Genomic DNA, 15,128 nt, shown 5'->3' with positions numbered 1-15,128 from the left:
ACTCATTATTCTATTGGGTTGTTTATCTTTCTTGGGGTTTGCTGAATTTCTTGAAACTGAATTGGCATCTTTCATCAGTTCTAAAATATTCTCAGTTAAAAATCTCTTCAAAAATTAATCTATCCACTGGTGCATGTAGTTCCAGCTTCTCAGGAGGCAGAGGCAGGAGGATCACTTAAGCCTGCCAGTTTGAGACCAGCCTGGGCAACATAGTAAGACCCCATCTCAAAAAAAAAAAAAGACACACACACATATTGTTGTTGTCACATTCTAATGGCAGCTCCTGGGGTTTGAACTTTCTCATACCACCCATTCTGTGAGTCAAGATGAGGCAACAGTGTCCCTGGAGTCCCATGACCACCAATGAAGATGGCATTAGGCACAGTCCTGTACTGCTCACTCCATCGGGGTACAGGGCCAGCCAGAGCTGTGGCTTGGCCTTGCCGCCAGCTTCCAGCCTGTGCCCATACCAGAATCTCTAAATTCCTTCCAGCCCCATCAGGCCAGGGGTGGACAGAGCTGCTCAGCGGACACCCCCAGGCTTATCCAGGCTTTGGGGATGAAGAATACCTCCAGCACCTCAACAAAACAGGCATAACTATCTGTCTCAGGTCCCGGAGGTGTGTCCCAGACTCTAGGATCTCATCCTCACTTACCCAGCCCTGCCCAGGCTCTTCCTTCAAGGAGAACACAGTTCCTCAGTTTCCATATCCACAAGTGTGTTCATCTCTCCAGCTCCCCGCTCCCACCAGGTCCCTGACCCTCTCCTAGCTCCTCGCCTCCACATCTGGCCTCTGCTCAGACACGGCTTGGAAAAGCTGCTACTCTGTTTCTTCTTACTCTATTATCATCCTTTCCCAACTGCTGTGGTAGAATAAAAATGTCACCCATGGGTGCCACCTATGGAGGACTCCCTTGTCTGTCCCCATGGGAGCTCCTCCAACCTCCATGGTGTGGGCTCCCAGAGGAGGGGAAAGAGAGATGGAATAGCCCAGTCCCACCCAAGGCTGAAAGCAGGCCTTCTAGGGACAGGGCACTGTAGGACAGGAGTGAGTTGTTGGTACTACTCCTGGTTCTCTAGAGGCCCGCCTTGGAAGGCAGAGATGTATGAGGGACAGTCAAACTTTGCCAAAGCACAATCTTCAAATGTAATAAAGCATGATACTTATACAAATTTTTATTGAGTATTCATTGCAGTTTTCTGTAACTTATTAGCGAGAGAACCATTGGGATGACAAGCTGGCTCAAAAAGGCTAAGAGAAATTTATACATAAATACGAAAGAGGGATGGAGGGGAGGGGAGGAGAGAGAGGCGGGGGGCGGGGTGAAAAATGCTAGAATACAACTGCCAAGCTGGAGTCAGAAGTAGGTAATGTCTATAGGACAGTAAAATTGTAACCTTCAGGGCTAATTTCTTTCCTTTTTCTTTTTCTTTTTTTTCTTTCTTTCATTTTTTGGTACCAGAGATTGAACTCAGGGGCACTTAACCACTGAGCCACGTCCCAGCCCCTTTTTGTATTTTATTTAGAGACAGGGTCTCACTGAGTTGCTTAGCGCCTCATTAAGTTGCTGAGGCTGGCTTTGAACTCACCATCCTCCTGCCTCAGCCTCCAGAGCCACTGGGATTACATGGGATTACAGGCGTGTGCCACCATGCCAGACTCAGGGCTAATTTCTTACTGAACAGAGTTATTTACTTCTTTCAACAAATATCATTTGCATCTTGTTAGTTCTCTGCAAATTAGTGCCTAACTTTATGATCTGGGCCCCAATCAATAGTAAATATGAGTCACTTTCCCCTAGAAAACCAGATCCTCTGAGGTGGTTTTGTTAAAATAACACTCCAGAACAGCATTGTCTAATATAATGCAAGTCACATATGTAATGTTAAATTTTCTAGTAGCCACATTTTAAAAAACAAGAAGAAACTGATAAAAGGAAATATGATATTTTAACCCAATCTAAAATATTGACATTTCACCTAATAATCAATATAATAAATTATTTTATATTCCTTTTTTTAAAAAAAAAAAACTAAGTCTAATCTGATTGTACATCTCAAATTTGGACTAACCACATTTCAAGGGTTCAATGCCAGGTAGAGCTAGTGGCTACAGATAGATAGCACAGCTCCACAGCAGGTTCTCAAGCTTTAGGGTGCATTGGAATTACTTGGATGGCTTATAAGAACACATGTCTGGGCCACACCCCAAAAAGAGTTTGGTTCCAGCAGGTCTAGAGTGGGGCCTGTGGTTCCTGGGTGCTGCTGGTGCTGCTGGCCTGGGCCAGGCTTTGAAAACCATGGTTCCAAAATAAGTTTGAAAGAATACATGGTGGTTTTTTTTTTTTTTTTTTCCCAATTACTGAGGTTAAAAAAAGAAGATAGTCACTGCATATCTGTTTGGTGGGTATTATTCTGTGTGATCAGGTTTTGCTGTGTGTATAGTGGATACAGAATGTGTGGTAGAGGGATCGGCTGAGAGGGCTTGTGCCATGTGGGATAGCTATAAAGTATTTACAATGATTATATTTGGGTTATTGTGCACAACAGAAAGTGGTATATTAATGTATTTACTGTATTCCATATTCTTTCTGTGCATATACTCTGTAGGCAGGGCATATATTGTACATGGTGGGTATACACTCATGTATAGCTAGTATATCATATATATGGGATGAGTATAGGCCATACGTGGGAATACATATTATGTATGCTGTGTGGTGGCTCTATATTGTGAGTAATAATATATAAGGCATATCAGTCTGTGTAATGGATATGCTGTTATGGTGAATATACATTGTATGGATGATGGGTATACTCTGGGAGAAAGATATGCCCTGGGATGGATGTACTGTATGTGTGCTGGGCACATGTTATGACAGACATACATAGCATGTGACAAGTTTTCACTGGCTAAGTGTGAATACATGCTACATTTGGTGTATGTATTGTGTGGTGAGTATACAGTGTGATGGGAATAATGATGAGTAATAGGTACATATACTTTAGTACATATAACAGATGAATGCATGTTATGTGGGTGTGATAATTACACACTTTGTGGACAAATAAGCACTGCACTGTCCATACACTGAGTGCTTCTGGCAGGTATTGTGTAGTGAGGTAGTTCTTATGTTGGTTCCATTTGGTGTGTATCAAGCACCTGTGTATACACAGTCCATGATGGGAATACGGGGTATGTGCCTGCACATGAACACACAGAGTTCCTTTGCTGGCAGGGTGCAGTTGATCATCTGTTTCCAGAACCCTCAGAACCTTGAGCCCAACGACTTCATTGTTTCAGGTTCTTCCTCAAATTTTTTCTCAAATGCAACCAGAACTGCCTGAAGAATGCAGGGAATCCCCGAGACATGCGCCGCTTCCAGGTGGGTTTGGGGAGAGCCTCCCCTGCAAACCCACCTTTCCTGATAGGGAGGGGAGCAGGAATGGAAGGTTGAGACCCTGCCAGGGCAGATCTCTGTTCAACTCTGTGCCTCCACGGCCTGGTGCCTGCTGGGGGTGGGGTAGCTCCATCTCAACTTGTGCTGGCTGCCAAGGGAGGCTTCATTAGAGTCCCACTTAAGAAGATGCTAATTGTGACATTTTTACATGATTAACGACCCAGGTAATTTGCATAGTGTGAAGCAGAGAGCAGCTGCCCTTAGCACATCCCCAACCTGCATACCCCTCCCAGTGCAGGGGGGTAGTGGGAGAAGGCAGCCCCAACTTCCTCCCCAGAACAGGGTGGGGGCTCCTGCTGATGGGTTCTCCAGCTGATGCACCCCCCTCACTTGTCTAAGATCTCGTTTCTCTGCCTTGAAGCCCTGGTGTTTCCTGGGTGTGCAACTGTGACCACTCTGCCTAAGGAACCAGTTTTTTCCAAGGCTTTTGCTTTTTCTAGCTCCTGGGGAGTCAGCTTCCCTGGAAGTGTTTACCTGATCCAGCTGGCCCCATTTCCACCAGCTCAGAACCAAGGAGCTGAGGGCACCCTCCCCCAACCCAAATTCCAGCATCCAGCCACCAGCCTCAAATTGCCAATTCCCCACCAGAGTTCCCTCCCTCCCGGGAGACCCTTGAGGGCTCCAGCCAGATTGGTGTGGCTCTCCCCACAGGTGATGGTGTCCACCACGGTGAGCGTGGACGGACACGTGCTGGCTGTGTCCGACAACATGTTTGTGCACAACAACTCCAAGCATGGCCGCAGGGCACGCCGCCTGGATCCTTCAGAAGGTCAGGACTGCTGGGCCTTCTCTGGCCATCCCCAGGCCCCACCTTAGCGCGGTCCCCTGACCTGGGTCCTCTCCTGCCTCCCAGCTGCTACCCCCTGCATCAAGGCCATCAGCCCCGGGGAGGGCTGGGACCACGGGCGGCCGCCACGGTCATTGTCATCGGCGACACTTCTTCGACGGGTTGCAGGTCCGTGTTTGGAAACGTGCTCGTTGGAGCGAGGTGGGCCACCATTCCCGCCAGTCTCCCTCCGGGGGCCTCGGGCTGGGCCCTCCCCTCCGGATGGGACCTGCAGGGGCCTCCCCTCTCCTCTCGCAGCTCATCACGCCCCATGCCATCCGGGTGCAGACACCCCCGCGACACACTGCCTGGGGTTGTGGAGGTGACTCTCTCCTACAAGTCCAAGCAATTTTGCAAGGGAGCCCCAGGCCGCTTTGTCTACACAGGTAAGGAATCAAGAGGCAGAGGGGAGGTCTCAGGTCAGAGGAGGGAGCCCTAACACTGCCTCTGGTGTATCCCCGTTGTTAACCAACGTCTATCTTGTAACGGCGTCACCTAGGTGGCTGCCCCACCCTCATCCTTCCTGATACCCGCCTGTACTCTATGACCCCGCCTCAATCGGGTCCTTAGTTCCCTGGCCTACGTTTCTCTCCCTGGCCCAGCTCCAGCCCGCACCCAAGCCCAAGCCAGCCACCAGCCCCTACTTCAGTGTGGTCCGCTGACCTGGGCCCTCTCCCTATTGCTTCCTCCCCAACCTGCCTCCCAACGCCACTGCATAGTGACCCTGCTTACCCTCAGGGAGTCCGGGTCTAATCCAGGGAGACTGAGCAGCTAACAAAGTGAGGTGGGTGGAGTTACACAGTCCAGGACTTGAGGGACAGAAAACCTGCCTCTGAGAGGGTGTGGGCTGAGCAGGGCTAGACTGAAAGTGGAGAGATGAATGGGGAGGTAGACCCGGAGAAGGAAGGGCCAGCAAAAAGACCCGGAAAATGAGTGCTTTAAGCTCTAGGGTAAACCACAGGAAATTAACTGAATCTGGAGTTGGAGATGGAAAAGGTAGAGCTTTGAAACTGGTGTGTTATAGGTCGGAGCCAGAGTTCCCAGGGAGGGGAAGGAACGGGGTGGAGGGGGAAAGGAGAGGAGGGAGACCCAGAGAGCTGAGGAAGGCATAGGAAGCCAGGTTAGGAGGTTCTTGAGTACTTCTGTGAGCCCAGGGACTGGGACAGTCCCTTTCCTGGGGTGCATGCAAACCTCTAACCCTCAGATACTGCTGAGTCCAACTGAGTTGTGATAAATGGGGATGGTTGGATTTTCTTTTTATAATAAACTCCTGATATGGCCAAATGGAAATGGAAAATTCTCCCTCGGGTTCTGCCTCCTGGCAGAAACTAATGCATGTAATGCATGTATATGCAGTTTTGTTCCCTTAAGCAAAGGCAGGATCATATAGTGCATGAGTGTTGATGCCAAGGGCCTGGTATGGAGCCTGGCTCAGTAAATATTTGTTGAATGAATGAATAAACGAAGAAATGGAGGAAACTTCCGGGAACCACTGAGCCCTGTGCCTGGGGTTTCCGGGACACTTGGCTGGATCTGGCGCAGGAGTTCTGCAGGGAGGTTTCTGGATAGATCGATTGCATGAAAGTCCTGCTTTCCCTCTCTGGGAGGGGTTTGTCCTCCAAACACCACTCCTCTCTCCAGCCTTGAATGAGCCCACCATTGACTACGGATTCCAGAGGCTGCAGAAAGTCATCCCCAGACACCCTGGAGACCCCGAGAGGCTGCCCAAGGTACTCAGAGGGGCGGGACGAGGAGGAAGGTGTCCAGTGGGTGAGGGGGTGAGGAGGGCCTTAAGAGGGCCCCTCTGCCGCCCCCCAGCGGCTGCCCCTCCGTCGTGCTGTCTCCTCCCTTGCCCTCAGGAAGTGCTGCTAAAGCGGGCGGCCGACTTGGCGGAGGCCCTGTACGGAGTGCCCAGCAGTAACCAGGTATGGCGCTTCCGCCCGCCTCCTAGCGCCGCTGGGCCCAGGGCTGTCCCCCACCCGGTGCCTGTGGCTGCCCCGGCCGTGCCCTGCTCTTGTCTTCGCAGGAGCTCCTCCTGAAGCGCGCGGCGGACGTGGCCGAGGCTCTGTACAGCGCCCCCCGCGCGCCTGCGCCTCTCGGACCCCTGGCCCCGAGCCACCCGCACCCCGCCGTCGTGGGCATCAATGCCTTCAGCAGCCCTCTGGCAATCGCAGTCGGGGACGCCACGCCAGGGCCCGAGCCGGGTGCGTCCCCGCTGCCTCTCCCCACAGTCCCTGGGTGTCTGGAATGCCCCCATCCTGCCAGCGCGGATCCCCTGACGTCTGCTCTCTCGCAGGCTACGCTCGCAGCTGCAGCAGCGCGTCCCCCCGCGGGTTCGCGCCCAGCCCCGGCTCACAGCAGAGTAGCTATGGCAGTGGCCTTGGAGCGGGCCTCAGCGGCTATGGTGCACCGGTGTGCCGGCCTCGGTGTGCCTGGGTCCCCTAGCTTCCTCAATGGCTCTACCGCCACCTCGCCCTTCGCCAGTGAGTGTCCCCTGCCAGTGGGGAGAGGGAAGGATCTGGGAATCAACCTTACCCCCAGGCCATCCCCTGGTGGGCTTCCAGCGCCTGTCTCTTGAAGTTTGACCGTAGCCTCCAGAGCTTCATACGACCTCTCCCTACTGTTGAACCTTAACCCCACTCTTCTCGGAGTCTCGGGGCCCTGGGGCCAGGTTACTTCTTGCATCTTTAGTTCTCTTTGATGACCCCAGTTGTACACATCGCCTTCCGCCCTCCTTTCCCCCTGAAGCGGGCTTTAATTGGGAGGATCTAGGCTGAAATCCACAACTGCCACCTTTCCATCTTATGCCAGGACTTCGGGCAGAGGCTGGCGCCCCCTGCCGAAAAATCTAAGGAAACTCAGGGATCAAGAGAAGTGAGCTTACAGAGCGCCTCACAGCAATCTGAGAGGCCGGGTGGGCGGAATGAGAGGATGTGGCTCCCCGCAGTACCATCAAGCAGGGCGAGAGAATTCTGTGTGGTCAGAGCTGGATTCAGAGTTTGAGTGTCCAGATCAGGAGCTGTCCGACATTCAGCAAGTTGCATTACTTCTTTGAACTTCAGTTTCTTCTCAGTAAAATAGGATCAATACTATACCCCCTGCCTAAGGTGGTTCTCAGATCTGAATGTGCCACTGAGCATAAAAAGACAGACAACAGTCTACAAGAATGGATGATTTTACAGGCCCAACTCCTACTACTTCAGATTTTTTGGATTGGGGCAGCTCAGAACTGGGTGGATGGGCAATGACTGGATGTCATGGGTGAGTGACATTCAGAACTACCTTTATGCTTGAGCATTCTACGCTTCCCCCCCCCCGTTCCCTCCAATATCAATAGCTTCTCAACAGACATTTATAATACCCCTATTGTGTACAAAGCTCTACTCACTGGCTAGAAACCTCCCTATCACTCATAAGAGAGGTTGTCCCTCAAGTTCCCTCAAGTTCTGGGGGACTGCTGAGCCCCAGAAATGGTGAGGGCTTCCCAAGAGGGAGCTGGTGGTGGCTTTGCCAAAAGTCCCCTCTTCTCCCCTACCTCTGTTTACCATTGCTGATAATAGAACTCTCGAGCCACCAGTCTAGCTTGCCTTGCCAGGGGCCTGTGTCCTGGGTACCATGTTCTTTCTGGCTAGGGGTGTGAGTCTGGCACTCTCTTTCTGATCTGGGCTCAACTTCTAGAAACCAAAGCACATAAGCCAGAATCTACAGAGTGCATGGCCCTCTGGTGTCCCTCCCAAGGCCTGTCTCCCCTGGCCAGGCCAGGTTCCAACACTCCAATTCCCTTCAGTTCTGGGACAGTCCCCTCACACCCTCTCTCTCTGGACACCCCTTGTATTTGAATCTCCTCTAGAACCCCCCACCACCTCCCCTGCCACATGCACACAGTGCAGTCACCGGCAGAACACTGCCCCAGTGTACAGAAGCCAGCCCACCTGCCTGCCCCCCATTCAGCAAGAGTATCAAATTTTACAGAGCTACTTAAGGCCTACTTCCAACATTATCCCAGGACACCCTGGACTTAGCCAAGGGCCAGTCCCATCTCATGATGTTGTCTTCATAAGTGCTTACCCAGGTCCCCATCCACTCCTAGTATGTAGGGTGATTTGTGGCACAACCACATGGGGTGTCAGTTCTGAGTTTGCCAGGACATTTCCGGAATTACATCAGAACCATCCTAGCCAGAGGATCTGGGACTATCCGCTCAGGTCTCCCTTTTTTGTTGTTTTTGTTTTTGTTTTTAATCATCCTCTAGCAACTTGGGAATTATTTAAACTTCAAATACTACCCCAGGTACAAAATGAGGATGTGAGCACTCTGGGCCTTGAGAGATATAGTACATTTTCTGGTCTCAAGCCCTCCATGGAGCTCCGTGCCTTCACCAGCTACCAGTGAGCATTGCCTTAAAGGAGATTCAACCACGGAACTGAGGACATCTAGAAGGCCACTGTTGAAGACACCGTTGTAACAAAGTCAGAGCGGGGTGCTGTAATGTCAAAGGCATCCTTCTCATGCTGCAGGTTTCTTCCAGGAAGCCCCCACCCACTGTCCATTGTCTGCTGCTTGGACATGCTCAAACCACAGACTTACGGTCTTTAGAAGAGAGAGGTAGGGAATTGGGTTCAGGTGAGGATGTAGAGAGACGGGATCCAGAGATGTCCTAGGCAGGAGCCCGCAGGAGAGGAGACTGCAGGAAGACTGCCACAGCCCTCAACAGCTGTGGAGTTGAAGAACAGGAAGCTTTGAGGATGGGATCCCTCACTTTTCTTTAAAATTGAAAAGAGAGATACAAGAGGCCTCCAAGGTCCAGCCTGGAGATGACAGAGTCCTACATGAAACTGGAAAGAACCAAAGTGCCTAGGAAGCAGAGTATGGAGGCAGACAAGGCACAGGGCATATTGAGAAGGACAGCATGTTCGTGGAGGAAGTTAGGGTGCTTGTGTGGGCAGGGAGGCCTCACAAAAACCTGTCTATACCCCCAAACTTCATCCCCTCATGCCTAGTTCTGCTGTGATCCCTGAACTTTTGACTCTAGTCTTGATACCCCAGGGCCCATAAACATTTCTTTAGCATCTCAGAATCCCCTAACCTACTCATCTCTTATGTTTGGGGGCATCACCCAGTGTTTGGTTTTGTCAGATATTCTGCTTTTGGGTTTGATTTTGCCTCATCTGGCCCTGTATCTCCAGCCCTGGGAAAGGGTCTCCAGAGACCCCAAGAAAGCGAGAATTGGCCCATGACCCCAGAGGCTTCCAGCCCACCTGGAAGCCTTTGCCCTGTACTGGTATCCCCAGGACCCTCACAGCCCCCAGGGAGGTTTGAGCCTGGTACCTGGTCAGCAGCCCATGCGAGGCCCACTGCCCACACAGGGCCCAACCCTGCTGCTCACTCTGGTGCTGTCTCCCTGTTGTGTCTCCCACTGCCTTCCCTGCTGCGCCTGCCCCTCCCTGCCCCGCCCCGGAGTCATGCCCTCTAGCCCCCCGCTGGCGGCTGCCTCCTCCATGTCCCTCCCGGCCGCTGCCCCCACTACCAGCGTCTTCTCCTTCTCGCCTGTCAACATGATCTCCGCCGTCAAACAGAGGAGCGCCTTTGCCCCCGTGCTGCGTCCACCCAGCTCCCCACCCCAGGCCTGCCCCAGAGTCCACGGAGAGGGGCTTCCAGGTAAGTGATACACACTGCCTCAGGATGGCCGGTGAGAAGGGTCAAGCGGAGTAGCTAGGCTGGAGGGCCCACTGAACCCACATCTCACCAGTGCCTCATGCAGGTTGAGCAGTTTGCCCTAGTGGGTGCCCAGCAGGAAATTCTGCAGGGGTCCGAGGAGGGCTATCTGGACCTGAGCCTCCCAACTAGGAATGGGCAACACTTGGACACCCTGAACTGCCCCCTTGGCCAAGAGGAGGCGAAACTGAAATTCTAGTTGGAGAAGGCCTGGAAACCACCTCCATAGGTCACCCCCATCCAACTGAGCCCAGAGCAAAGACCCAACTCTGAGAGCTGGAGGAACCCATGTGGGCTGCATGCTTTTTTCCTGTGCCTGCCTGTGTCCACCAGAGGGTAGCACACACCACTATGAGCCTGGGTCACTCAAGGGAACTGACCTTGGATAAGGTTTAATCCAGCTTTCCCTCCCCTATTTTACAGAGTAGGCACTGAAATCAAGGCACCCCTCCTGTGTCCTGTTAATGAAATGGTTGTTCTTTCACATTATAAACACACTGCGGAACTTTCCTGTCCAAGTGGTCATTGCAAACTCATTAGCAGAAGGAGAGACTGGCTGTGGGGAAGGAGGCAGAGGCAACAGCACGTGGAGCAGAGCAGGTTCCAGATGACAGGATGGTCAGGAGCAGAGCTGGATGAGGCTGTCTTCCCCAAGACAGGGTGCTTCCCTGTCTGGCTACAGGGATATCTCCTAGGACTCGGTTCAGAGCTTAGCACCTAACTCAGCATCTGACACACAACAGATGCTTAATAACTAGTGCCTGAATTACTGAATGAATAGTGGTCAAAGGGATACCCTTCAAAGGCAGAGGTAGAGAAACTGCAATGCAGTTTGATGGGCACTGAGCTGAAAGAGGCGGGGACAGAGCCAAGGCACAGCATGTCCAGAATATTACCCCAGATGCAGTGATATTCATTAGGAAAGAATCGGTGATCAAATTAAGGAAATGGGTATATTACTGAAGAATTCATTCAGCCTTTCATGCACACTGTGAAACTTCTAGGGAACAGAAGATACAAATTTATTTGAGCACAAAATATATTTCTCAAAGAGCATGTCAAGATGAGTTCCTGGGAATGCCTTGGTGGCTGAGGAAGAAACACCCTTGTGGTTTCCTCAGCCTGGTGGTGGCTGCTTCTGCTGGGATCAGGCACAAGAGCAAGGCCAGCACACAAGTCATTTCTAGATCCAAGGCAGGGACAGATGGAGTGGTTCCCATGCCCAGGCAGGGGAGCAATTATGGACAGTGCCCGTGGGTTCTCTGAGCCCCAGGTTCCCTATATGATACAATGCAGACACTGGAGGAGAGTGGAGCAAGCATGGGGCCAGGGAGAACAACTAATGATGAGGATACACTTGATCACCAGGAGAAAAACAAAAAAGCAAAACAAACAAACAAAAAAAAAAAAAAAAAAAAAAAACAGCTATACTTGGAGATGAACAGAGCAATCCAGTGCAGCCCAGAAACTTTTTAGTTCTGCTTCTGCTCTATCCAGGACGTACTGCTCTAGACAGTCCAGGCTGGCCTCAAGTGGTGATTTGAAAATTACAGAATTTTGTGCTGGGATGGGGGCTGCTTGGTGAACCATCTAGAGGCCATTGTCAGAGAAGGCCTGACCTAGGCAGCATTTGAAGAATGAATTCATTTTCTAAGTGGAGGAGGAGGCTCTGGATAGAGGATGCTTCCAGATAAAGGTGTGTGGATGGGGAAGCAAGGATGTTAAAGCTCACATTCAAAACATTAAAGGCATAACTCATACAAGTATATGTCAAAGATCTATTTAAGTCACAAGTGAGGGGAGCTAGCAGGATGGTGGGGTGACCTAAAGGAGAAATGTGGGAGACTGAAGTGAGTGAAATAAAGAATACTGAAATCAGATTTTCAGATGTAGGCTGGTTCTACAGGGTAGTCAACTCTAATCTGCTTTGGGGGATTACATTTTCTACCAATTTGAAGTTATCTGCTATTTGTCAGTTTCCTCCAAGTTAAGCTCAAGTTAGCAAAGCCTGGACCCTAATCAGTAATGTATGTATAAGTCAAAAAGAAAAAAAAAAAAGTCGTATCCCTCAGAATAAGAGAATTTTAAGGTAGACTTTTTAGGTAAATGCCCCAGAGTAACTTTAAAAGGATACACAGTCCTTTTAAATCTTATCTTCAATTTTTGGATAATTTGCCCTCATTCCAGTGTGCCGAGAGCTTAAAATATGAGAGATAGGTTGGTGAGGGTCCTGAGTTTTCCTTCCAGTACCAAGGGAGGCACTGGAGGGAGTTAGGCAGGGCGGGAAGGTGGCAGTGATGCAGTTTCACACACCTGGACTGCAGACAGGATGCTACTGCTGAGCATAGGTGTCAGTGCTCCTGGAAACCGGCCTCTGTCCTTATTGTCCTGGTCCTTGGCCACCTGCTTCCTCACCTTGACACAGACCCTCTGAAGAAGTGGGTCTGGGAAGAGGAGCTTGGAATTGGAGGAAATTAGGAGAGCAAGAACATGGGTTGCCCCTCCTGAGAGGTTTGGGTCACCTCTCAGCTTTCCATCTGCAGTGCTGGCCCCAGGCCAGGACCAAGGGTGGGTGTCAGTTCTTGGGAAGTACCGTATGCCCTGCCTGCTGTCTCCAGCTCAGACAGGCATGCAGCTGAGGTCACCAGGCTGCACAGGGTTTATGGATCCTTTTTCCTTACTGATCTCAGACCAGCCTTTTGAGGATTCCGACAAGTTCCACTCTCCGGCCCGGGGGCTCCAAGGCCTGGCATACTCCTAATTACGGTAGGTCACTGGCTGGGTCTTGCCTCCTTCCCTGGCCCTGGGATGGATTCTGTCTCCAAAAAAGCCTTAGCAGGGGTGAGGAACTGGGGTCCAAGTCTCCCCATCCTGAGCCCCTCTAGATAACTGTTGGAGCCACAGAGCCCACCCCAGTGACCCAAACTGACAGGTGGTGAGAAGTTACTTCCTGTTCTCTTGCAGCCAGCTCTCCTCCAGGACCTCATTCTCTCCCCACTCTCCCCACCAGGTCTGCAGGTGTTGCCCCCACTGAGCCTGGACTGGAGGTCCCTCCGGGACTCACAATCATGTCCTGGATGGTGGTACAAACAGATGCAGGGCCAGGGCTGTGGCCAGACCTCAACCCTTGGGCTGAACAGGGAGAGACCTTCCCCCTGTGCTCAAGGCTCCCTCAGCCCACAGGCTTCTCTCACCTCCCTTTCCTGGGGCTGGTTGGAAACCTCACACTGTACTGATGCTCTTGGCAGGAGAGCATCCCAGGGACATGCTGGGATGCCCAGGCCTCACTTGTTGGGTCTGTTCCTCTGGAAGAGATGGATTCTGTGCAGACCAGGGATGTCAGTGAGGGGAGCATGGGATGGGGACCATGGGAAAGAGGACAGCTCAGGGAGTGGTGACCTAGAAAGGTCCTGTTTGCATCCGACCCATCTCAACTGGCCCAACATCCCAACTTCTCTCCAGTGAAAAGGGTGGTACCCAAAAGCCTCAGGTCCACCCAGGCTCCCATGGAGCTTCCAAGAGCTGCTGGACCCTGTGGCTGCCCCCACTTCCTTTGAGACCAGCATATCTATGCTTGTCACAACATGCCTCCTTATGGGGGCTTTGGGAATGGAGGATACAGAAGAGGGGTTGCCAGGCCTCCTGAATTTTGAGTCTTCCCCCAAGTGGATGACTCATGAACTCTGGCCCCCCATACACACTGACTCTGGTTGGCCCTATGAATGACCCGGCTACCCCCCAGGTAGCCTGACACTCTGCTAAGTCTGGAGAAGACAGAACAATAAACCAGATGCAGATGGCCACCTTGCCTCTCTTGTCTGCTTCCTTGGTGTGGGTCTGCTTTTCTCAGTCATTCTTCAGCTCTCACAGGGCCCCTCCAAACCCTGCCTGAGCAGCCTTCTTGCACCTCAGACTTAAACAGCCTCAGAGTTCAACTGAGCAAGTATGCCCTGCCAATGTCTGCTTTCAGGTCCTGTGGGGGAAGTTAGGGAGCTGGCCAGCAGGCCTGATGACCCAGAAGATGGACTCAGTCCCAAAATCTCTTTCTGGGGGCAGTCAGGCCATGGAAGACCCAGCTATGTAGCCAGGACCAAGGTGGGGGTTGTTAGGAACCAGTACAGAGCAAATCAAATACTACCCAGACATACAGAGCTTGGAAGTGATATCCAGTCTCTGACAGAAGCTATAGGCCTCACTAAGGCTTGGCAGAGCAGCTTGTGGCCCCTCTGAATCACACCCCACCCTTTCTTCACTCTTCCCAGGTCCAGGCCTCTCTGGCTCTCTTGCCTCAGAAGTTATAAGAGGAGAGTAATAAACAAGATTTCTAGATGCATTCACCCATTCCTACCCTGGAAGAATCCTAATTGTACCCACAATTCAGGCCCTGAACAAAGGTCTGGCTGTTTGACCTTGGAAGCCACTCTTTTTGATCCACTATCCAGTGGGTCCAGTATCCAGCTTGGGCCTCAGGCTTTGCTCTATCCTCCTTGGCACTCCTTGACTCTGGTCTGGAGGAACTTGTCCTTCCCAGCCCATGCACCCAAGCCCTGCAACTTTTTAGATAAGCACGCTTGCCCTGGAAGATGGGCTGGTCCTGTCCTCCAGAGACTTCTATTTCTTTCTCTGGCGTTCTTGGTCCATACTTGGAATTAATCTCACCTGGATCCCGTGGAAGAGGGTCATCCTATCTCTAGTCATCCTGCCATAGTCTCAGCACTTGCCTGGCTTCCTGCTTCGTTCCTGCTTTCACTGTTACAAAGCACCAAAGCTGTCCAAGCTGTGCTCCATTCAGCTCCCAGGTACTGCATAGGGCCCTGCTAGGCTGAGCCCCTGAAGAACTCTACTCCATACTGGATGAGAGTGGTAACTGGACTGTGGTACACGCTGGTTCCCAGGATGTGTCAATGCTATGATTAATATAGATGAGTCATGATCTGTCTTCAAAACAATCCCACAACATTTCTCAAGTCACCATTTGAGTCAGTACTACCCTTTCCCATGCACAAACACAGACACAGACACACACACACACACCAAGGTCTGTTTCCCCACCAACACTGCCAATTTTGAAATGAGGAAGTAAACAAGCATTGAGCATCTTTGAGGTAGTTCAAATGGCCCCCAA

The 15,128-nt window shown here is 51.5% G+C and overlaps 1 protein-coding gene across 1 annotated transcript; it reads left to right on the top strand.

The window, feature by feature from the left end:
* Positions 1-326: 326 nt before the first annotated feature.
* On the top strand, positions 327-13,806 carry EBF4 (EBF family member 4; the record flags this gene model as incomplete). Its single annotated transcript, XM_079129720.1, is given in 16 exon segments — positions 327-409; positions 3,306-3,387; positions 4,114-4,231; positions 4,316-4,368; positions 4,371-4,437; positions 4,440-4,450; positions 4,547-4,591; positions 4,593-4,674; positions 5,930-6,018; positions 6,148-6,213; positions 6,315-6,492; positions 6,585-6,699; positions 6,701-6,771; positions 9,749-9,946; positions 12,694-12,769; positions 13,014-13,806. Coding segments are annotated over 15 exon segments (1,329 nt in total). The 3' UTR covers positions 12,765-12,769; positions 13,014-13,806.
* Between the last annotated feature and the right edge of the window lie 1,322 nt (positions 13,807-15,128).

This window comes from Sciurus vulgaris (genome assembly GCF_902686455.1).
Source record: "Sciurus vulgaris genome assembly, chromosome: 2".
Taxonomy (NCBI): Eukaryota; Metazoa; Chordata; class Mammalia; order Rodentia; family Sciuridae; genus Sciurus; species Sciurus vulgaris.
The sequence above is the reverse complement of the archived record's forward strand: the minus strand, read 5'-3'. Positions and strand labels throughout refer to the sequence as shown.